Genomic DNA, 24,908 nt, shown 5'->3' with positions numbered 1-24,908 from the left:
CTGAACCATCTAATCAGTTACTTACAAGGCGCTAGTAAGACACTGATTAGCTGGTTCAGGTGTGTTTAATTGGGGTTGGAGCTAAACTCTGCAGGACAATGGCCCTCCAGGACCAAGTTTGGAGACCCCTGCTCTAAAGCCATTTTCCTGGTTGCATTCGCACCGGCAGTAGGAACTCTGAAGTGATTTAGCAGCGCTTGTCGCTGTGGCTTTTATTTTGACGTATTTTGCGTGGCGGACATTTATCTTGACAGCGCAAGAGAATGGCGGAGCCTGAGCAGCACTCACATTCTCCATTTTCATTAGTTTACAATCTGTTTAACAGTCCTGCCTAATACGTTATCAGATAGAACTCTTATTCAAAGAAAGTAGACAGTATATGGAAAAAAAGTATTAGCATTTGCAGTGTGGTTAATGCCCAATGTTGCTAGCTGAGCAGAAATAGATAATCATGTTTCGCTTGGTCCCCTTAAAGTCCCAAAGGGATTTCTCCTTAGCGTAAAGGTTGTGAGGTCTATCCATCACCTTTTTTTTTCCCCCAAGTTTGTGGGAGTTATTTCATGGTGTAAATATATACACTATAATCTGTGTGTACACAGCATTTTTAAAAATGGTGGGTGCTGGTATTTCACATGCAGTCGGCCAATCAGCATACATTTACATCACTGGGAGTTCCAATTGTGCTTGGTTAGACCCTACTCTGAAGCAGCAGTAAATTTCATTCCCCCCAAAGAAGGAAAATTGTTCTCAGTTCCTGCGGTGCGAACATGGCAAAAAGTCGATACTTCCGCCATTAATTCTAGGAACTATGAAAAGGTTCCTCCAGTGCGAAAGCCCCATTTACTCACCCTCATGTCATTCCAAACCTATATTGACTTTCTTCTGTGGAACACAAAGAAAGACATTTTTTATATTTTGAAACAACATTGGACCACTTTGACTTTCCCCCCCAAAATATCCCCTTTTGTGTTCCACAGATGGCAGCATAGAGGTTTGGATCGACTTATGGGTAAGTAAATGAAGGGTTCAAGTGGGTTTATCTGAGCTCACTTCAGCATTACGTAGTTTTTTGAGGTACAAGGTGATATAAAATTAGTCTTTAAGGGGATGGGGTTAATGATAGGGTCAGCCAAAGCAATATTAAAAGAACAAAAGCAGAAATAAAAAGCTGCAACAGCATTATTACAAAGGGAAAAAACAGCAAAACACTGTCTACCTCTTAAACACTGTGTCTACACCAGTCGTGATCAGCAACTTACAGCAAGTACATTTTCATACCAATAGATCTCTGTTGAAAAGTTATTCAGCTAAATGTTAAAATACAAACATTGTTGAAAGCTGTGCAGCTTGGACACTTTCAGTGTTGAAAGACTCAAGCTGTAGCTGCACTTATGGTTTGTGTCCAGTGTAGACACAATGCTAAGGGAGCTTACACACTTGAGAAAGCTCTGATGGAGTGTTTGACAAATAGGAATGCATTTAAAGTGTGTGAAAAGAAGCAGTTCAGCAGTAATACACTGGACTTAATTGAGTTTTCATTGGTCAACTGATGCTCAAGTCAGAGTGCACTGCAGTTGTACATTTTCTTTAGGTCGCATGATAGAGCATAACTTTTTGAAACCTTTGCAAAACAAAACCCATGGAAATCAACAGATTTGTAGCAATCGATGACAGCATAAGCTCTAGTGTGTAAGCGTCCTAAAGCAAAGAAAAAAAAACCCTGAGCAAACAGTATCACAACAACAGCCAGTGCTAGGAAGGAGAAGGTGGGTATCAGTTTTATTGTGAGGAAAAAAGGTGTGGAAAAGTAATTCTTTAGAATTCGTCTTTAGAAGTTTGCATGACTGTGTTCGAGCGATTTCAGTTCCCATCTTAAAAACTCAGTTTGAAGATGAGAAGACATCGGATATCGAGACCGTTATCGGATTGTCTCCGTAAATAAAGGCTTTGCAGACACCGGGCCTTTACTAGATTGTGTGTCCCTCTGGTGGCGTCAATGTGAAACTGCACATACATAATGGGAGGGGGCAGATCTAACAGAGACGCACCTGTGGCTGAAAGGTGGGTCGAGGCGTCAATCTAGGAGGAGGGACAAACTGGGGAACTTTGATAGGCTGGGCAGAGGTGGTGGTGGCCTGCACCTGTGACAAAACCAGCCGTTCATTGGGCACTCAGCGATTGAAGTGAGAGAAATTCATAACATTGTCTGCTTTGAGAGGAAATTAGCCTCTTTCTGGTTGCATCACAGAAGAATGTCACCATACACCCCAGCCAAGCACATCATTGTCAAAAAGGAAGTCATTTCAATTCTTCATACTAACTGGAAACATAAACAACCTGTTCTAAACACATCAAAGCAAAGTGGGTCTGACTACTACTAGTCTACATCAAGCTATGCAAAAACACAGATTGGTATTTATATGACAATTTAAGGTTGTTATATACATTCAAGCATATATATGTATATATACAAGTTATATGGAAAGGCTAAGTGAAGAGGAAGAAACCTGAGAGGCAATTCACACTCACAACAATAACGTTCTTGGACACAATCCGTGTGGCGGCATCTATGTCCTGATTGGGTAGCTTGCTGGCCACCTGAAGGTTGATTGGTGTGCTCTGGGAGTCGGAATTGGCGCCGGGTCTCGGGGGGTTGCTGATGGCAGTGACCATGGCGACTGTGGGGCGTTGTGTTGCCATGGAAGCAGGCATGGTGGAGGTGGCAGCTTTCAGCACGAGAGGTAGAGTCTTTGCAGTTATGACCGGCGTCATGGCGAGAGTCTTCTAGTTGAGGAGGTGGGGGGTAGGTTTTGATTGAGGGAAGCAATGAATGAGGAGGGGGAGACACAAAAGAAGGTGTTAATGCCAGAATGAAATCAAAATTTAGGCTATAGACATTTTTAGACTTTATCTAAGACATTCTTAGACTTTATCTTTATCTACACTGACATTATCGGTGCATGAAATCTTTTTTTTTTTTTAAGTAACAACTTTTGGGAACACTATTTTACAGTGTCCTTCTTACATGTTACTATAGTAATTACTATAAATTGTGCATAATTACATGCAACTAACTAAAACACACTGTATAATAAGTACATGTGGCTAATTCTTATTTCTCAGTACTTGTATGAATTAAACTTGTAGGGACAGACTATAGCCGCTAAAAGGCTAATCAGCAGACTTCAGAAGTCGGAATTATCACGGCACGTGAAGGCAGCATAATTCTAGGGGTAAAAGTGAAGGGGTTTGAGGCTTCATAGTCTTGACCACGCATCTGAAGCACAGAGTGATGCGAGCTGGGTTGCCGTGACGATCCGCACTGTCACTCTGCAGCTAAATCTATATTTGTCCGTATATGCACACTCTTTCACTAAGAGCCCGAACACATGCGGTTTAGTGCATGTCTATGACCACAAATAAAACGAAAAGGTGGCTTTTGATTCTTGTTGATATTTCATCAAAAATATTGTTCATTAGCCTACAGATCAGTTATTTTGCACTCCTGACATAAATTAGATAGTCAACGCTTGCAGGATCGCGTGCGATTCCTCAAGTTAATTTTACTTTACCGAGCCTTTGTAGCAATGGCTTCCTTAGACGCCGCCCAGTTACAGCTCGCTCGGCGCACTTACGTTACTTCGTATCAGCGCAACACCTCACTTTCCTCCTTGACTTTTCCGCACACTGCTTTCAAAACTTCTCTAACATACAATAAGGATGGAAGATGATGAGCCTGACAGAAGTGACTGTCTCATGCATATTAACAAAATTATCTTGTATACATACTACAGTGCAGTGATTGGACTGAATGAGGTTTGTCATGTATGTATGTATATATATATATATATATATATATATATATATATATATATATATATATATATCGAGAATCGCTTGAAACGATCGACATCGGCATGTCCCCAGCAGCCCATACTTGGGCTGAAAGCACACACTGACGTCAGCATTTGAAACGTTGCTCTGACTTAGCTTTTCAAACCGGAAGACAGAAATCGCTCTGAAAAATGCAAAAATAACTTTTTTTCACATATGAATAACATTAATGAGTACCCTTAGTGTTTTCAATGATGTGCAGCCTATACATATCTGTTTACATCTCGAAAAAGTGTTTTGGGGTTTCATGACCCTTTAAAGTAAAGTGTAACCCGTTATTTTACAGTGTCATTGTTACACATTACATTGTTCACACACAAAAAAAACAATTGAAATATCCCATGATTTACTCACCATCCAGCCATACTAGGTGTATAGGACTTTCTTCTTTAAGCCGGACACAAATCAGAGCTATGTAAAAATATCCTGGCTCTTCCCAGCTTTTGTAATGGCATTGAATAGTGCCAGAGTTTTTGAATCATCAAAAAGCTCATCAATCCATCCATCAAAAAAAATCCATACAACTCCAGGGGGTTAATAAAAGGCCTTCTGAAGTAAAGTGATGGGTATTTGTAAGAAAAATATCCATATTTAAAAATAAATCAAATCAACAGTCATACGCAGAGTCGAGTTCTGGCAGAAGGGTGACCTCTGACCCGATGTATAGCATAGGCGTAGGTGAGAAATGACTAATATGGAAGCACAGTGGATGGAGCAAAGCAAAACGCCAGTCATTAAATTAGAAGTCTAAAATGGAGACGTTTTAAAGGAAAATTACAGATTTTCAATATAAGATAAGATGAGCTACGTCATAGGTTGGGTTCGAGGTCACCGTACCGCCGAACGTGCGTATGGCCATTGACGGAAGCCAGGGATTATAGTTTATAAAGTTTTAAATATAGATGTTTTTCTTACAAAAACCCATCACGTGGCTTCAGAAGGCCTTTATTACCCAATTAGAGTTGTATTGGATTACTTTTGTGAGGGATGGATGCACTTTTTGGCGCTTCAAAAACTCTGGCGCTATTCCATGCCATTACAAAGCTAGGATATTATTTAATATAATTTAGATTGTGTTCGGATGAAAAAAAAAGCAAGTTATAAACACCTAGGATGGCCTGAGGTTGAGTAAATTATGGGATATTTTTTAAATTTTAGGTGCTATTCCTTTAAACCACACCCTAATTCTAACTCCATAGTAAGTGCATGTAGTTAATATTACTCAGTACTTAAATGTATAATTACACTGTAACAGACGCTTAAAATAAAGTGTAAAGCACCTTGTCACCTAGACCTTAAGTGCTATTGGATAATGTTAGCCAATCACCAATTAGCTATTTAGACACTGTTTTAGTAAACTCTTATTGCAGGTTTAGCTCTATTTTAGCATGTACCACCCAAATGTCCAGAATTAATATTAATATAATTAATATTGAAAAAATAGTCCCACCCACATTCCAGAAGTACTTTTTTTTTTAAATATATATCTGCTTCCCCAAATACACCACATTATAGAAATAAAATGGGTTTGTAAATGCCATTTCATGTGGATTTTAATTATATTAAAAGTCCCATAGTTTATAAATTCTATGCAAAATAGTCACTTCTATGCTAAAAGGCAGTCACTGTAGTTGGTCTTCTAACCTCAGCACAGAAAAAAAAACAACACAAAAGAAGTTTGAGGTCATTATTATTATCTACATAAAATCAATAACATTCTTATAAGCTTCTACGGTCACTCTGCCCTTGTTTTTTTAAAACTCAAAGCTCATTTCAAGGACAGCGCTTTGAGAGTCTGCAATTACAGAGCAGCACAGATGACTCAGGACAATTGTTTTTCAATAAACCTTTTGGGTAAACTAGCTAATCATTTAATTTTCTGCAGTGTTAGAGCAATGAAATTCATGTCTCACCAGTGGTGAGTAAATATTCCACGGCAAATCACCTCTGAGTATAGTCGTTGTACACATTTAGTGTGGAAGCTGTGTGGTGTTTGGTGTGTAAAGGTACCTGTGGCGCCCCCTGGTTGTGTGGAGGCCCTATGGGGGGCTGTGAAGGGGGGCAGGCGGGCGTCAGCAGCACGGTTTTACCATCTGCCATTGCCTGGAACGTCTGTGGCTTCAGTTCGGGCTCCTGTTTGACCAGCAACTCTTTCCGCAACTGCTCCACCACTTTTTTCTAAAAGAGGGAGAAATTACTGGGAAATTATACATCCAGTCACATTCACAATTTGATTGTGTTAAAGGAAATGGTGATTGCAGAGACAACCGAACATGTCAAACTGTTCTGAAACACACATACGCACTTTTTCTAGGAAATGACAAAATAAAAAGACCAGCCCCCGCATCTCGTCTTTTCAATGTTCTGTTTATATCTAGCCGCAATGGTTTCTAATAATAGATCATTAGTCACCAAATTCCCTGGTTTTCTTTGTTCTGGGCATGAAGCTAAGCTGTGCCTTAAAAGACCCTTCAGGTGCGAGACCATCTTAACAACACTGGAAATGCTTTTATAAAGGCCCACTGAGCGCCACACACACACATACAGAAAAACGTGATTGAAATTCATCTCACACACTCTGCTGCCTCAGAGTCCTCTGGAGCCAAAGCGCACCTCTAAGAGTGGAAACACACACACACACACACACACACACACACACCTCAACAAAGCCCTTGCGCTAAGCACAACATCAAATAAAAGTCTCTTCCTCAAAATGAATTTTGACAAAACTATTTTTCTCTTTAAGCGGACGATCAATCACATCGTAGCGGCTTTAGACTCACAAGCAGAAAGTTTACATACGTAACAGACCGCCGTGCCAGCTGTGGGCCTCACAGAGCCTAAAAATCACAAATAAAAATTCATGATGCGGAAAGAGTTTAGAATTTATTTGAATGGAAGTGAGATTTAAAGGCAGACGAACTGTATTCACAGCCGACAGTATTGAAAAAAGAGTCTGAGGAAGAATCAACATTTCCATCTGACACAATGCACACAGGCACACGGACCTCACGGATAAATTAGATGAATCTCACAAAAACCTGTGCAGGTCATGTGTCACTCCAAATTTAAAAACAAGTTGCTTAATTTTAGGACTACTATGATTTGTTTTCATGACAATTTGCACATTTTACCAGTAAAATATATCACTGATATTAGTACTGGTACTGATGTCTCGATGAAATAGATTTTTTTAAGCAATAATGATAGACATTCAACAGTATAATTAAAAAATATATCAATTTCAACATTTATTAGGCTTTAAAAAAAACGTTTAATCCAAGTGAACTTGAAACAAGCTCCAGATAAACCCATTTTAATGTCAAATTTACCTGTGCCCTTAGAGAAATTGAATAAAGTTATCAAACAGTCTGCACTGCGTAAATAATGTAAATATAGATGAATACCTATTAGCTACAGCTGTCTGTTACCTACAATATAGCTACGGTTATAGCTACAGTTATCGGTTACCTTCGGTGATCAGAAACTGGTTTATTAGGCTACTGTCACTAAGATCGGCCACAGCCGAACATGACCCGGATCTGATGTGCTGTCACGTGCATTTCATTTTCTCACATCACTACGTTTATTTAAGACGATAACTCATTCAAGTATGCTCTTATGAGAATACTCAACAAAATGACATTGTTATAATTCGGTGTTATTGTTTGTTCAAGCGTTAAAGGGGGGGTGAAACACTCAGTTTCAGTCAGTGTCATGTCAATCTTGAGTACCTATAGAGTAGCATTGCATCCTGCATATCTCCGAAAAGTCTTTATTTTTTTTATAATTATATAAGAAAGATGCGCTGTTCCGAGTCTTTCCGAAAAAAGCCGAGCGGGTGGGGGCGTGTCGTGTGAGCGGAGCTAAATAATGACGTGTGCAGCAGCGCGCTGCTATTGTGTTGAGTTGAGAGTGCGTCGTAAAGCTGTCATCCCTAACAGCGGGAAAAAAACTTTATTCAAAATAAAAATATGGCTTTTAATCAGATACAGCCATACATCTATGATCCGGAATCAGACCCAGAGGCTGCAGTTGAACAGGAGCAGCAGCAAAAACGACTAGAGCAGGACGTCTCTATGTGGTACGATATACACTAACTATATAATATGCTTAGCGGCTTGTGTTATTTACATATTTATACTTGAATTATATCGTCGTATTTTTGTCTTTGAAGGTGTACATGTGAGAAGTGCAGTTGTGCACGTGTGTTTGTGTGTTTACGCGTGGTTTGTGTAGACAGGTTAAGTTAGTGTTTACATAGAAAGACACGGAATAGTAGCGCATTTGAATGAAGAAGCGTGCTTATTTAGTTCAACATATTTCCCCACTCTTTGTGTATTGTTGTTTGGAGTGCTTTTACAATACACAAACATAAAGTTACACATATAGTGGCCAGCTAAACAAATGTACACGCACTACACATCGCATGCTCCATTGATCAATTTCTATATATAGTAATATATATAGTAACTATACGTGATCATGTTTGGGCTACTTGATGAGCATAGACACAGACATTTGAAGCAGTCTAACTCACCGCCCGCGGTTCTAACGTTGACTGCTCCATCATTCAGCATTAGGCGATTGGAAAATCCGGCGTCGAGCTGGGCCTTGTTTATGAAACAGTCGGCACCGAAATGCAGCGAACAGATATAAACATTCGCGCAACTCAGTTGCTGATCCGGAAAAGCAAATTACATCCACTGTTGCCTTACCGCGGGGTTTTGGGGGAATCTGTGCAGGACTGTCTTGGTCTGGCAACCAAAAACGCACTTTTTGATGTCATTGTTAATTGTGCACATTACCTGTGCAGCGCAGCCTACGAGCGCTTTGATGGGCATAGCCTGTTGCTTTCGCTCTCTCCCTCTCTCTCTCTCCCTCTCTCTCTCTCACACGCTTCCGGTAGAATTGTCCGTAAGGCCCATACAAGGAAATTCCGCCCCCATTAACGTCAAAGGGGACGCATGATCGCAAAAAACTTGCCGAAACTTATGACTAACCGGAAGTAGTATTTTTGACAAAGAAATACTCCCATCAAACGTCCACCTTAACTTTTGAAACTTTGTCCATGTTTAGTATGGGATTCCATGTCTTTAACAGTGTAAAAAGATCAGTATGCATGAAACAGCATTTCACCCCCCCCTTTAAAGAGTACTCAATACTGACGTGACAAGACATTCAGAGACCGCTCTCTTTTGTTTCGTGCTTCAATGGTTTAAAAGCATTTATATGAATGTGCGGGTTGCCAGATTGAAGACCCGCAACAAGAACAAGCGCAATTGACAATGAAAGGCGATGAGCCTTAGACTGCAAGTTTATGAGTTGATTTATGCCTCTGGTCATAGAGCTTTATAGATGGATGGTGAGACCATAATTTTTATTCAGGTATACTCTGCGATCTCTGACCCCGTTTGTTTGCTGACTTCCATGGCTACAATACACAGTGTTTTTCGCCAACTGGCAACCTGGGCTGTTGAAATACTATTGGGTAAATTGGCAGTGGGCGGAATCACACAGGCCAAAACAAAAACAGACATTGACACAGATTGCACGTTTCAAAGTAAAAACTGTCTGTTGCATTGCCTTTCTGAGAAACAAGCCTGTGAACTCAGCGTGTTTCCTAAATATCATCATGGTATTTCTATGCTTTAGTAGTCAAAAACCACTTCTTTCAATTTAGAAGTGAAATATGAACGACGGTTTCATGAGAGAACTGAATTAGCATTCGCTGGACTCTTTCAGCATCCTATTCTATAATCCTCGTCTGGCTTGACTGAAGCTACACACACATACAGTATTTGCCCCCCACATTTGAGTACAGAGTAAAAAAATAAATAAAAATCAAATCATGTGTACTTATACTGATCTATTCTTTCTCTCTTTCTCTCTCTCAAAGGATAAAAGCTCAAAGCTAAGCCAGTGATCTGCGAGTCTGTAAACTGGGACGATTCTTTGATGAAACTAACTGGAGAAATTCAAGAGCAGGAAGAGAGAAAGAAATATTGCTCCGAAACCACGGTGCTAAAAATCCATACTTTTCAAGAAGCAACTGAATAAGGGCAATCTCAAACTCTGACAATTTGGAAGTGTTTTCACCAGCAGGAGACGAGACATGCCCCAACACACACTCACACACACACACACACAAACACATGCACGCACAAACGCATGCGCATACACACATAGCAGGCTGAATGCACGGTTCTTAAACACACAGACACAGGCCTCTCCTGCTGGCTGCTCTTTTCTCTACCGCAAACCAATTAAATATATGTTGTTTTGCTGTCATTTTATCATTATGAACTAAGATTCCAACAAGGTCTAACTGCCACTTCAGGAAATCAATAAGACCGCTTTGAAGTAAACAAATCAAGAAATCACTGGACACACAGATCTGCTGAAACACGCTGGTGTTTTTGTGGAGTTGCTTGAAAAGTAAACCCAGCTTTAACCCGGGCTATTAATCGCCAGTGCTGGATAGATTACTTAGAAATTATAGCCTATTACTGAATACAAATTGCATGATAAAAATAGTAGTTAGTAATGTAAATATATTACATTATAGGTAATATGACAACATTTTAATTACTTTTATATTACTTTTGATCTAACTTCATGTACCACATTGATGATAAAAAAATACAAAGAGAAATAAAAATGATTCAATCTTTTTTTAACAACATGAAGTAATGTCAGTGTTTCCCATACTACGGTTTGGGAAGGAACTGCAGGGGTTTGTAAACTGATAAAAAGCGGAACTAAAATTTATTTTTGTAAAAACTACACCCAAGTAGTAATATTATATTATTTAAAAAAAAGAAAAGAAAAGAAAAAAGTGTGTGTGTGCACGTGTATGTAATATGTATATATGTTATTGGCATCCCTAGCAAAAATCTCCAGAGGCTGCAGTGTATTCAGAACAGCGCTGCTAGGATCCTCATGAGGGTGCGCAAATACGACCATATCACCCCCATTCTAAAATCACTCCACTGGCTTCCTGTGTCGTTCAGGATCGAGTACAAGATCTCTCTCCTTACCCACCAGTGCATCCATGGTGATGCTCCCTCCTATCTCAAGGAACTCCTCACCACACAAACAGCCACTCGTAACCTCCGCTCTGTTTCGCTGTATCGCCTCAAAACTCCCACAGCCAATCTCCGTACTATGGGGGATCGGGCCTTCTGCTCTGCAGCCCCCAGTCTGTGGAATGCTCTCCCTGACCACCTGCGGACTCCACAGACTATAGATACTTTTAAGCGTGGTCTTAAAACCCACCTTTTTAGCAGAGCTTTTAATTGACTTTTAATTGACTTGCTACTTGTTTAATTTATTTTATTTTATTTTTCGGTTTTATTTATTTATTGTTGTTGATTGTTTTGTTTTTGTTTTTAAATTCTGTAGCACTTTGAGATTTTGTTTAATATAAAGTGCATTATAAATAAAATTTATTATTATTATTATTATTATTATGTACACATACATACAGTACGGGCCAAAAGTGGACACCTTACTATTTGTAATGTTTTTGAAAGAAGTTTCTTCTGCTCATCAAGCCTGCATTTATCTGATCAAAAATACAGATTTTTTTAAAAATATTATGATATATTATTACAATTTGAAATATTTGGTTTTCAATTAATTATACTGTAAATTATCATTTATTTCTGTGATCAAAGCTGAATTTTCAGGATTGTTACTCCAGTCTTCAGTGTCTCATTATCCTTCAGAAATCATTCTCATATTCTGATTTATTATTAGTGTTGGAAACAGTTCTGCTGCCTAATTATTTGATGAATAAAAGGTTCCAAAGAACTGCATTTATTCACAATAAAAGCATATTTTCAAATAATATAAATCTCCTTTAATATCAATTTTTATCAATTTAACACATCCTTGCTGAATAAAATTATTGATTTATTTTTTTAAAAATAAAGAAAAAAAATGACTGACCCCAAATTACTGACCAGTAGCATATTGTTGTTACATAATATTTCTATTTTTAAAACATTTGCTTCTTTTTTTTTTTTTTTTTACTTTTTATTCATCAAAGTATTATTAAAAAAAAGTATCACAGGTTATGAAAAAATATTAAGCAGCAGAACTGTTTTCAACTTTGAAAATGAATCATCATATTAGAATGATTTCTGATATATATATATATATATATATATATATATATATATATATATATATATATATATATATATATATATATATATATATATATATATATATATATACACACACACACAAACACACAAGTATACATTATGCTTATTCTTGAGGTAAAAAATGTAAAAGATATTAAACCTGATGTAGTCATTGCCTGTTTGTTTTTACAACCAAAAAATTAAATAAAAATCACAAAAACAATCAAGCTTTACTCATTGACACATTAGGCAATAAAGCATTTGAATCAGGTTTCACTGTTCAGAAACATCTTGCACTGTTTTCTGCGCTTGCATCAGTGAATGACGTCACAACTGCTGTGAAAGTTCCTACCTGTTTCTCACTCAGAGCCGTGATTTTCGCTTGGAGCTCGTGAAGCTGTTTCTTCAGATCTGCGTTCTATTAAAAATACCAAAAGACATTTGTGAGAACCACTTTTTTCAATAACAATGAAGCTGATTACAGATATTTGGAAATATATACACATTCAGAATTGCTGAAACTTTCTTTAATAAAACACAAAGCTCTCTTATTAGAATACAAAATAAAATGTTCAGCCGTCAATCATGTTGAAGTTCTCAAACAAACCAGAGGATTATTTCTGAAGAGCAACATCATAAAGAATATTTACCTGTGGATCCTGCTTCATTTGGGCGACAAGTTTCTATGGCAACAGAAGAGAAGACAAGAATTTGCAGTCAAAACTTACGCCAACAGTTTAGGAGGGAGTTACAGACATGGTGTGGCATCTACAGGCCACATGGGGAACTACAGCCTCACATTCAAACAAAAGCAGAGCAGCAGGCAGCCTGCCAACGGCTTTCTGTAAGGGTAACTGTCTTCCAGCGAACAACGGTTTGTGGACACACCGTTTAATGTGTTCATTTACAGCAAACATTTTCCATTTGTAAATTCAATTTCGGTTGATGAGTTGATCCAGTTGGGGTGAAATCAATCTTTCACAGCAATTCTGTCATCATTTAGAAGTTCTGTCCTCTGCTGAACACAAAAGAAGATATTTTGAAGAATGTGGGTAAACAAACATTTTCTGGTCCCCATTGACTTCCATAGTATTTTTATACAATGGAAGTCAATGGGGACCAGCAACTGTTTGGTTACCAACATGCTTCAAAATATCTTTTGTGTTCAGCAGAAGACAGAACTGCATATAGGGTTTAGATCAACTTAAGGGTGAGAAAATGACAGAATTAATTTTTGGTAAACTATCTCTTTAAGAAGTGAAAAATATAGGGGAAAGTGGGGTAAGCTGTGCCACTTTATACTCAGTTGTCCTCCAGGCAAGGAGAAATGAGATGTAGTGTGTTCCCTAATTATATTTCAGGGCATCCGCCCTTAACTGAAACTGGCATCCATTGAAATGTTTTCTAAAAAATAAATATTTTCATAAACCAGTTGTAAAATGCAGTGAAACTATTTCAGAAGTAAAGCTTAAGGCCACATTTATTATTTAATAACAATCATGATTTAATCACAAGCATGGTTTTTCTTTAGTGGACACTTTAAAGCTTGATTTTACACATTGGCCACATGTAAAATATATATTGTAAAATAAATACGTTGGTTTTAAAATTAAGCTAATTTTACCTAACGTAAAAAATAAGTTTGTAACATTTTTAGAAATGTTCACATCATACATCATGGACCGTTATGAAATATAAGGACAAATCATCATTTCCCACTTTAATTTAAAAAAAAAAACCCAACAGTGATTTTATGTTTCTTCAAAGTTTTAGCAGTCCACCAGTAGGCAACAGTGAGTCATGCGAGACCGCAAAACAACCCGTTCAGCTGCCCCGGATGAGGCAAGAAATCCCACTTCCACCTGCCTGTCAAATATTCCAAGCGATATGAAGACAAAACCAGATGGCGGCACACAAAAAACAAAACCCTTCAGTATGTAAAAGAACACCTGCTTGAGATGATTCGTTACAATCGAAGTAATGGCTAACGCTTTATCAGCCCAGTATGACCCCGATTCTCCTCCTTTTCCTTTCTCTCCGTCCCTCCCTCCCTGTCTTTTTCTTTCTCTTACCCCACTCAGACAGCTCAACTAATTTTCTGCCTGCTGGGACACGCCGTCTCTGACTGCGAGGGACAAGGAGAGAAACATATCTTCATTTATCACCAACGCTCAAGTGCAACGGAGGACCTGGAGACCTGTTCCCGCCACACTCCGAAATCATACGCTTTCTGCCATTACAGCAAAGGAGAAGCTTTCCGGCATCGGCTTGTGATTTTAACTCTTGTAATGAGAGTACAGTGACACCTCAGAATGTATTTCCCCACATGACTGAACCGATTAGAAGCCCAATTGCGAGATCTCCTACCTGATGGACTTGTATTTCCACTTTCAGGGCCTCCTGTAATGTTTGCAATTCCATCATTGATCCAGTTCGCCAGAAAGAGAGTCCCAGGAAACTTTCAGCCTGTCTAGAGAAATCACACAAAGAGGTTTCGGAGACTTATTGGATTTTTTTTTCTCTCCTATGTTATATATTTAACCTTTATTTTGCGAGATGCTCGGAGGGTGACTTAATCCAACGGTACCACAAGGGGGAACGTAAGGCGGTATCTAATGTGGTTTGAGGGAAAAACGCACTCCTCTAAATCGAGGCATGATTCATGATGTCTCAGGTGGTAGTAAACAGACACGCTTTATTCGGGTCGTATTCCCAGGGCGACTCCGCGGCACCGCGCTGCAAGAACCTCTTGTTTAAGTTCAAAAAGTATCTTGGCCAAACAGGACTAAACTCGATAGAGGTTTTTGTTGAAAAGTAGTTTTCTGGGAGAGGAAAACTGCGGTTGGTGGAGGATAAAAACTTATGACAGTCGAGAAGACCTCGACGCAGACTTTAGAGTAACAGTGGGCGGATCGGAGGCAGTGTTACAGACATTCATTCACTCTCATTGATTTTGGTGTGCGGCCCTGTGCCAAGAGGACAATTATAACAGAGGCTATTAGAGGACTTACCAGCTGGCACTGAGACTGGTGTTCACGCGCGCTCTCCAACTCCCTGCTCAAGATGAAACACACACACACAGACACACAGACACACAGACACAAACAGAGCCTATTAGATTGGGGAGAGACACTCCAATTCCCTCTCTCTCTCTTATACAGTCTGTGAAAAAAGGGGCAACATTGCAAGCGCAGCATTCAGCGGGCTTCTAATTGCTCATCCCGTCTATGAACCCCACAACAAAAAGTCCTGCATCCCTGTGCATCTCCCGGCATCTTCGCGGACCTAAAAATATCTTCCTCAAAACTCAAGCATCGGATTTATCCTTTCTGCCGTCTCGCCAAATGGAGTTCTGAGATATTAAAGGGATAGTTCACCCGAAAATTCTGTCATTAATCACTCACCCTCATGTCGTTCCATCCAAACCCGTAAGACTTAAATTCATCTTAGGAAAAAAAATTAAATCCCTCCATTGACAGCTACGCAACTACTACTTTGATGCTTCAAAAAGTTCATAAAGAGATCGTAAAACTAATTCATATGACTCGAGAGGTTTAGTCCAAATTTTCTGAAGAGACGTGATCGCTTTATATGATGAACAGAATGAATTTAGGCTTTTAATCATATAAACATTCATCAAAGCACACAGCAGTTGTGGTAAACGGAAGCTCAAATGTTCACTCGATGCGCAAGAACCAATGAGGTTCATTCTCGTGTTACGCAGCACGTTTGAGCTTCCTCAAGAACCAATGAGGTTCATTTTCATGTTACGCAGCACGTTTGAGCTTCCTCAAGAACCAATGAGGTTCATTCTCGTGTAACGCAGCACGTTTGAGCTTCCTCAAGAACCAATGAGGTTCATTTTCGTGTTACGCAGCACGTTTGAGCTTCCTCAAGAACCAATGAGGTTCATTTTCATGTTACGCAGCACGTTTGAGCTTCCTCAAGAACCAATGAGGTTCATTTTCGTGTTACGCAGCACGTTTGAGCTTATCAAGAACCAATGAGGTTCATTCTCGTGTTACGCAGCACGTTTGAGCTTCTCAAGAACCAATGAGGTTCATTTTCGTGTTACGCAGCACGTTTGAGCTTCTCAAGAACCAATGAGGTTCATTTTCGTGTTACGCAGCACGTTTGAGCTTCTCAAGAACCAATGAGGTTCATTTTCGTGTTACGCAGCACGTTTGAGCTTCTCAAGAACCAATGAGGTTCATTTTCGTGTTACGCAGCACGTTTGAGCTTCCTCAAGAACCAATGAGGTTCATTCTCGTGTTACGCAGCACGCTTGAGCTTCCTCAAGAACCAATGAGGTTCATTCTCGTGTTGCGCAGCACGCTTGAGCTTCTCAAGAACCAATGAGGTTCATTATTGCGTGTCAAACAGGTTTGGTTAAGCTTCTGTAATGTTCTCTGATCTATGTTTATATGTGATCTATGTTTACCCACGACAAGCCTAAATTCAATCTCTTTATCATAAAAAGTGATTGAGTCTTTTCAACTAAAGTATCAATTCATACGGAATAGGTTTACGATCTCTTTATGAACTTTTTGAAGAGTCACAGTGGTAGACTGTCAATGGAGGGACAGAAATAAAAAAAAGATCTTCATCTGTTTGTGAGTAATTAATGAAAAAGGGTGAGTAATTTTTTGGGGGGTGAACTAACCCTTTTAAGAAAAGCCTGTTTTCGCCAGAGATGATGTCTGTCATGACCACACGGATGTCGGGTATCTCAGGACCTTCAGCCTACAAGTCACAGGAAATGACAACCTCTCACATCGACATGTCTTTGAGTCCCTCTGTGAGTCTTTGATAAAATAAAGTCTAAATAACAACAACACACAAGTAAATATTACAATCACTTCATCAACTGTTTGGTTATCCATATTCTTCAAAATATCTTTGTTTGTGTTCAGCAGAACGCAATTCATGTAAGTTTGGAACAACTTGAGGGTGAGTAAATGACAGAATTTTCATCTTTGGGTGAACTATCCCTTTAAGAGGGGAACCATGTCAAATTGGGTGCTCATGCACAAAAATTGGCAATGACTATGAAAACTTTTTCCAGGCAATTTTCATTTTAAAACGTCTTTTAAAAGCACACTGTCCATATATTTATAATATAGTAGAGCAACAATACCAGCCTGACCCAGCTCTAGATATTCTCGAAAAATAATATTAACAAGCAGAAAGATACAAGCTGATGTGGATCAGCGGTTAAACATCTCTGCTGCTTCCAGGAAACACCGCTGTATATGTAATCTTCCAAAACCCAAACTAAAGGCCTGTTCACACCAAGAATGAGAACTTTAACAATAACTATTAGCATCCACACCAATGGACGATGTTCTGTTTATTCAAAGAATGCGCAGTTGTCGTCATCTAACACTTTAATTGCTTGCATTCTTTAAAGTCAAGTAGATTCTGATTGGCTGTCTATGTTTTTATCATTCATCAGTTGGATAAAAAAAATCTGAACGTGATTCCAACGATATTGTTTCTTTGTTATAGTTGTGGTGTGGACTTGGATATTATTTTAAGTTTAGGATGAATTTTAGAACTGTACCTTGATCGTCCTAGGTGTTAACGGGCCTTAAAGGAATAGTTCACTTAAAAATAAAATCTACCCCATAACTTACTCACCCTCAAGTCATCCTAGATGTATATTCAGACGAGTACAATCAGAGTTATATTAAATAATGTCCTGGCGCTTCCAAGCTTTATAATGGCAGTGAATGGCTGTTTCTGTTTTTAAGTCCATCATAAAAAATATCCATACAGATCCAAGGGTTAACAAAGGCCTTCCGGATCGAAGTGTTTGTGTAAGAAAAATACTTAAAACTTTAAAAACTAAAATAACTAGCTTCCGATAGATGGCCTACGCAAGTTGACTTACGCCGGAAGAGTAACACCTGATGTGATGTAGGAGTTTCGGAAGCTTTGACGCCTCTCGCGGTTCAAATTAAAAGTGCTGGGCCAAAAACTCAAGCCCCTCTTCTCTTATATACAAATCCTCCAACCTTTCTCTTTTAAAAAAAATCTCATTTTAGACTAATTTATGGAACAGCCATTCACTGCCATTATAAATCTGGGAAGAGCCAGGACATTTTAATATAACTCTGATTGTATTAGTCTGAAAAAAGAATTTCATACACACCTAGGATGACTTGTGGGTGAGTAAATAATGGAATAATTATCATTTTTTGGTGAACTATCCCTTTAAGTCTCAATAATGATTTACGGAAACTTGCAAATCACCTTACAATTATTTAAAATTAAGAGTAACAATAATAGTAAGAGTAGTAATAGTAACAACACTAAGTAATAACAATAATATATATCAGCATTCAACTCATGAAACTTGTTAGAGGTAAATTCCCCTGAACAATACGGAAAAATATATCTCATCATGGATGCCATAAAAGAGATTTATGTTAAATCATAATGCTGACTGGCTTTTAGTAAGCACCAGCTAACGTCTTAAAAAGGGTGCCTAAAAACCCTGCATATTAAAAATAAAATGAGCAGATCAAATTTGCATCAGTAATGAAAAATTAATACATTTACATTTTGAGTTTGCAATTCAAATTAGGCTCTTATTTGCAATATGAAAGTTATACAGGACAGTAATACGGCTTTTCTTGTCTGTGTAAAGTTTTCAATGACCTGTTGAAATGTTTTTGGTTTTTTTGTTGTAAATCTAAAAGAATAAAACTTTTGGTTGTGCTTTTGCAGATATACAATCTTCATATTTCAAAAAGTAAAACAGTAATCTGGATTACAGAAATGTGAGAATAAGTCAGAACAACATATTGTAATGTATATTTTATACACAATATTAGTACTATACAAAAAAAAAGCAGTTATTTTACATGAATACCTATAAATGTAACAACAGGCAATCATGTTTTAATTGACCTATAAATAACAGACTCATTTAACTGCTGAGAATAGATAAACTTTACTTATGCAAACTGATATAAGACAGCTAAAAATAGACGTAATAATGGAAATGTGAAATATTGTCCTTTATAAATAGTATCTAGGCCTGGAAAAAGGTAACAGAATATCATAACTACACCTGACAAGACACAAACTATACGACTAAAATACTTCCAGTGTCATGTTACATAAGCCAGCAACGTTTTGTTTTGCATAATTGACTGACAGCCATACACGGCATAAACAGCACAACTCCAGTGCAGTTTGTGAGGATTAAACGCATTACATACATCGCTACATGGAATCAGAAGAGGCCTAAAAGATTCATAAACATTAGAAGTGAAACTACATGGATAAGGAAAGCAAAACCTAACGACAGGTGAGGGAGGAAACACAGTGTAAAGGTTTACAAACATGTCAGATATCCACAAAATATGAGCAAAGAAAGCCAAATAGGAGCAAGAAAACAAAAGTTAACAATAACAAACAAAGAGGTAAACACGTTGCTAGAGTTTGTCAAACATCAACAACCAGTTGTAAACTAGTAAACTGGCACTAAACCCATGCTAAAAAGTACTTAAATGAAATTAAAAAAGTTTCCAACAAAGACTAAAGACGAAATATTCCACCATGACAGATATTCGAGATAAGCTTTAATGAACCACCTGCAAAACTACAGTAATGTACAAACACCTAAGGTACAGTTTGATCCAGAATTAGCTACTATAATTACATGAAACCCGGCTTTAGTTGTGTACATCTGCTCAGGGATGTGCAAATGACAGGAAAAGTTGGGCAGCACTTTGATTAGGCCGGTATTATAAACCTCAGAGAAACACGGAAGATGATGCAGTGTTTACCCCACCGCATACTTCAACAAATATTCATATAGGAGGTGCTTATGTATGTTTTGAACCACTACAATATGCGTTTGAGTTTCTTTTTCGCTCTCTAAAAGAATCTGCACGTAGTTGGTGCAAGCTAAAACACCTCAGCTCCAATAACTCAGCCTCCACCAGCCAACCAAAAAAAAAAAAAAAAAAAAAAGCAACATAAAAGAAAATCACTTTCTAAACAAGCAAAAAAATCGCAGCGTTATAAAAAAGCAGCACTTTAACACACACCCACGACAAGTCCAGCTACTAAAAGCGTTGAAAACTACCAAAATAGGAGTGAATATTTTTTTACAAACCTGCTGCTGGATATAAGGAGCTTTCATATTGTGCTACGGCTAACTCTGCTAAAGCTAACAGGCCAACAGCACAAATTACAGTTAGATGGACTCGACTGAGCCGCAACCACTAATTCAAGCCATGCATGAGCAAAAGATCTTCGTTCTTCCCTCTTTTATCCGCACGCTGCCATCGGATACATTGTTTCCACTGAACTGGAAACAACCGTTGCGGCAACAATGTACCCAGCGAAGTTTAAAATGTTACAAAATAACAAAACGCGCGGAACGTTCGATTCACGCGCTGCACTTAGAAATACACCACTCAACTCCTAGAAATAAGCGGCAATTTTGCCCCAAAATCATCGGGATCCCGACTTCTCTACCTACCCGATCGCGACGGGGTTTGGATTTGGGAAAGCGACGAAGAGTCTATGAACGATTAAAGTCCAAAAACGAGGCGCATAAAAGTTGCAATAATAAAAAAAGATCCCAAGGTGCACTTACCCTCCTCTACTCACTTGAGCAGTAGTGCCTCTCTCTCCCCACAAATTATTTAAATAAATATTTACAAACACTCCCGAGATCTCGGTCCGATCCGATCCCTCACATAGCTGTAGTGGTCCTCATGGCCGAATTTAGCTAGGTTAACCACCTTATTTTTTGTTTGTTTAATTTTAATTTGTGTGTGTAAAAAAGAGAGAAACTGAGATACAAAACAAGAACTCTTCTTCAATCTCATTCACCACAGCCGCAGCACCCGGACTCATCCGCGCAGGAAGAGAGAGACGAAGGGGGCAGGAAAAGTAGCCGTCAAAAAGCACAAATACTTTAAACATCTATTCAAACGATTCAGAGACATCGCGATTGCTGTAAAAGTGCGAGTGCTCAGTGTAAAAGTGGACGTGAAGTTTCCTCAAAACGTCTTTGTGAAGAGGACTACTTTTTGTGACGGTGCGGCGAATTTATTTCACTTTGCCTAAGGAACAGCGGTAGTGCGTCTCCCATTGCCTAGGGAAAAACCCGGATGTAAACTCGGCGAAACTCATCTGGAGACGAGAAGTGGCAGTCAACTCACTCAAACTCATGGATGTACACCCAAAGACAGCTAAATAAGTGTTTTATTAATATAATGGACATATATGCCTATTGCCATCAACAAATAGAGAGAAATGTTGAATTCAGAACATAGGCCTAATACATTTTACAAAGTACAGGCTAAATGGTTAAATTAGGCTATGTAAACAATATGGCCACATTAAAAAGTGCTAGACTATAATAAAACAAAAAGGGAAAGATTCTGCCTTACTTGTCTACAAACATTATAGGGTAATTAATAACAACTATTTTACATGTTTTAAGACTTTCTGCTTTTACGTTTATATACAGCAAAGGCCTACAGTAGCTTTTGTTGAAAGTCATAAAATAATGCAAAAAGTTGGAAAAATAGATTTTAATTTTATGTGTATGCACAACACAGAAGAATTGGAACTGGGGAATCATACATTATGTGTGTGTACACAAAATTAAATTCTGTGCGTGTGAGTTTTATATATCACTTAAACTATGTAAAACTATATCTCTCATTATGAAACTTCCTTGCATGAGTTAATGACATGACACTCTGTTTTTGTTATATATTTGACTTCAAAGACTCGTTTTTCACTTAAAATAAAAGTCGTAACTGTCCTGGGACTGTAAACATTAACGTTAAAAGTTATAAAGGCATCTTTTCTAATTATTTATTGAATAAGTAAGCAGTGATTATATATATATATACATGTGTGTGTAATAATGCTGTCAAACAATTCATTGCAATTAATCACATCCAAAATAAGTTTGTATTTATATAATATAGGCTATATGTGTAATGTGTATAATTATTATGTATATAGAAATACACACACATAGCCTACATGTATATATTTAAGTATAAACTATATTTAATTATGTATTGTTTATATTTATATGTAAAATATTTACGTTTAAGTTTATATATATATATACAGTATATGCATGCAAATATTTCTTACATATACATATATGTGTGTGTATTCAAATATACATAATTATACACAGTACACATGTATTATTTAAATACAAATATTTATTTTGGATGTGATTAAATCACAATTAACCGTTTGACAGCACAATTATATATAAACACTTTTCTGTGTCTGTCAAATCAAAGTCACTGCAACCAACATCCTGGAAGCCATTTGTTTGTCATGTGACAAGAAAACCATAACACAGATAGGACCCCTTTAGACCAAAACAATATTGTTTAAAGTAACTTATAAACTAGACCCAGATTTGTCTTTATTTATTTTATATAGCTAAAAAAAATAAACATGAAATAAAAATAAATTACACATTTGAAGGGCAGGTTGTTATCTCTAAATATATTAATACTTGCACAGTATGTTTTGAACATTTAAATATTTTATTGTCACTTCGACCAAGTTCCAATTCTTCTTTACTACCGTTTATATATTAGTTCAAAACATATTTGCATACATGTAAAGAATAGCATATATAACTATAAACTCGTTTCCATTACAGCAGAAATCAGAGGAGTAATCTATATTCAGCTAAACGTTCCAGTACTACAGGTTTCACAGGATAAATAGTCAGCTAAAGTGACTGCATCCCCCCATCCAGACCACCATGTCTGCCTGACACTTCACTTCCCCTACAGCCTCACATCAAGTCAAAGTAAATGCCTCTGTCATTGACGGCTCAGTTTTAAAGCGCTTTTTTCATCAGATCGAGCGCACGTGCACCGCCACGGCGACGCTTTATGTCGGTTAAGAGCGTCAGAAATATATTTACAGAACAATCCACGCAAGCGAATCTCTCCTACCATGTTATGAAAGAGATGGCCGCTCCGTTAACCAATGAAATTGTCAGGAGTTAACAGTTTTTTCTGGGCCGCCATGACATATTTCTGAGGCTGCTCGGAATAGCCTTTTTTTTGCAGATTTTTTTGCTGAATTGACACACAGTGAATCAAAAGGATTTCGCTATGTGGCAGGTGTCTGTACATTTAGGAGCGGTAGAAATGGCTTTAAATACTCAAATTGAGCTGTTATATGAACTTAACTCTCAGTTTGATGTTTTACACGCGTTTAAAACTAATGGACGCAAATCTCGCGAGAAATAAGCAAACGTGTTGATTAGCTCAAGTGGATAAACCGAACGGTGTTGGGTTGTTTTCAAAGTGAATAAACCATGGAAGAAAATATCCCTACCTAAAATATATCCTACTTTTTAAATAATTAATTAAAAACATTGCAAATTAGTTTAAGAATATATTGATTACTGGCTAACTGTATCTAATTTGAAAAATAATATAAAAAAAATTAAAAACGTTTACATGTGTCAAATGTCCCTTTCTGCTTTTAAATTATTTTTTACAATTAATTAATTAAATTAATATAAAAAATTGCTTAAGAATATATGTATTTGAACTGTATCCAATTAAAAATATAATATGAAAAACAAATAAAAACGTTTAAATGTGTCCAATATAGCCTACCAACTTTTAAATTAATTAAAAACATTGAAAATTAACTTGAGAATATATTGATTTTAAATGTATATAATTTTACATATTATATGAAAATAAAAAATTTGTCAAAAATATTCCCATCTAATATATATATATATATATATATATATATATATATATATATATATATATATATATATATATATATATATATATATATATATATATATATATATATATATATAATAAAACATATCAGAAAATAAATAATCATCTTTACATTTAAAACATAGTTGAATAAAAACACTTATGTTAAAAATATTTGAAAATAAAACAATGAAATAAAAATAAATTACAAATTTGAAGGGCAGGTTGTTCTTTGGATACAAAACTCTCCATCACTGGGGATGATCAGAAAGCAAAATATTAAATAAATAAAATAACATCGGCTTATTGAATCATCATGACCCTTTTATTCTCCTCTCTGTTCTGTCATTTATTGCTGCCACCTTTCACTAGTCTCAAGATGCCCAATTTAATAATGTTCTCCTGCTAAGCTCTAAATGCCACCATGACTTTAATATAACATACAGACTCTGAAGTCTAAAAATCAATCTTCAAATGTGTTTGGGAACTTCAGTCCACTGTAAGTAGCTTGACACATTAATAACTTCGTCTCTATAAACTCCACAAAGACCAAAAAACAAGGATTCATTAGTATTCACATGTATTGTTTTACTCGAAACAGCAGCGCAAATGAAGTAGGCCTGTGTTTTCATCAATCAAGGCTTTTTTTCTTTAAAACCCTTCTGCTGAACTGCCTTGCTAGGCTACATCATGCACTCTGTCGCGTTTCTGCAGTCATTTATATTCTACTTAAATACGGAGATGATAGTCTATTTTACAACCTAACTTGAATGTTTTGGCACATTCATAATATGATGAATAAGGACAGTCTATGATAAGGACATCTTGGCCTCCTCTGCCTGTGTAAAAGGTGTGCCTGTTGTGAACAGTAGGTGGCGCCATTGTACTGGCTAAAACTCGCCACTAGTGAAAGTCTAAACTCGATCTGATCAAAGTGCTTTCTTGGGCTTATTTTTCCCGACAGGGTGTTTAAACTTGCTCAATTTGTGGTAGGCCTACATCAAATGCGCTTTTATACAGCCGTGTGGAAGAAACTAATGCTCGAATGGGAAAAAAGTACAGGTGACTATCGTAATGCACTCGATTCTTTTTT

General features: G+C 37.4%; 1 protein-coding gene across 4 annotated transcripts in view; it reads right to left on the bottom strand.

Annotated features, from left to right (window-relative positions):
- phf21ab (PHD finger protein 21Ab) overlaps positions 1 to 20,993 on the bottom strand; it is a 29,787-nt gene extending 8,794 nt beyond the window's left edge. Inside the window, exons 1-8 of one of the 4 annotated variants that reach the window (XM_067437019.1) lie at positions 20,665 to 20,991; positions 15,059 to 15,101; positions 14,415 to 14,517; positions 12,698 to 12,730; positions 12,400 to 12,465; positions 5,905 to 6,072; positions 2,530 to 2,784; positions 2,049 to 2,141 (exon numbers count right to left, since the gene is read on the bottom strand). In XM_067437019.1, coding sequence (XP_067293120.1) covers positions 2,049 to 2,141; positions 2,530 to 2,784; positions 5,905 to 6,072; positions 12,400 to 12,465; positions 12,698 to 12,730; positions 14,415 to 14,471 — 672 coding nt within the window. In that variant the 5' untranslated portion in view covers positions 14,472 to 14,517; positions 15,059 to 15,101; positions 20,665 to 20,991. Of the gene's footprint in view, positions 1 to 2,048; positions 2,142 to 2,529; positions 2,785 to 5,904; positions 6,073 to 12,399; positions 12,466 to 12,697; positions 12,731 to 14,414; positions 14,518 to 15,058; positions 15,102 to 20,664 lie in introns of all 4 variants that reach the window. The other 3 variants (XM_067437021.1, XM_067437022.1, XM_067437020.1) reach the window with 3 other exon arrangements.
- Positions 20,994 to 24,908: the final 3,915 nt, after the last annotated feature.

The sequence above is a fragment of the Pseudorasbora parva genome, chromosome 25 (genome assembly GCF_024679245.1).
Source record: "Pseudorasbora parva isolate DD20220531a chromosome 25, ASM2467924v1, whole genome shotgun sequence".
NCBI classification, from domain to species: domain Eukaryota; kingdom Metazoa; phylum Chordata; class Actinopteri; order Cypriniformes; family Gobionidae; genus Pseudorasbora; species Pseudorasbora parva.
This window is presented reverse-complemented; position numbering and strand designations above follow the sequence as displayed.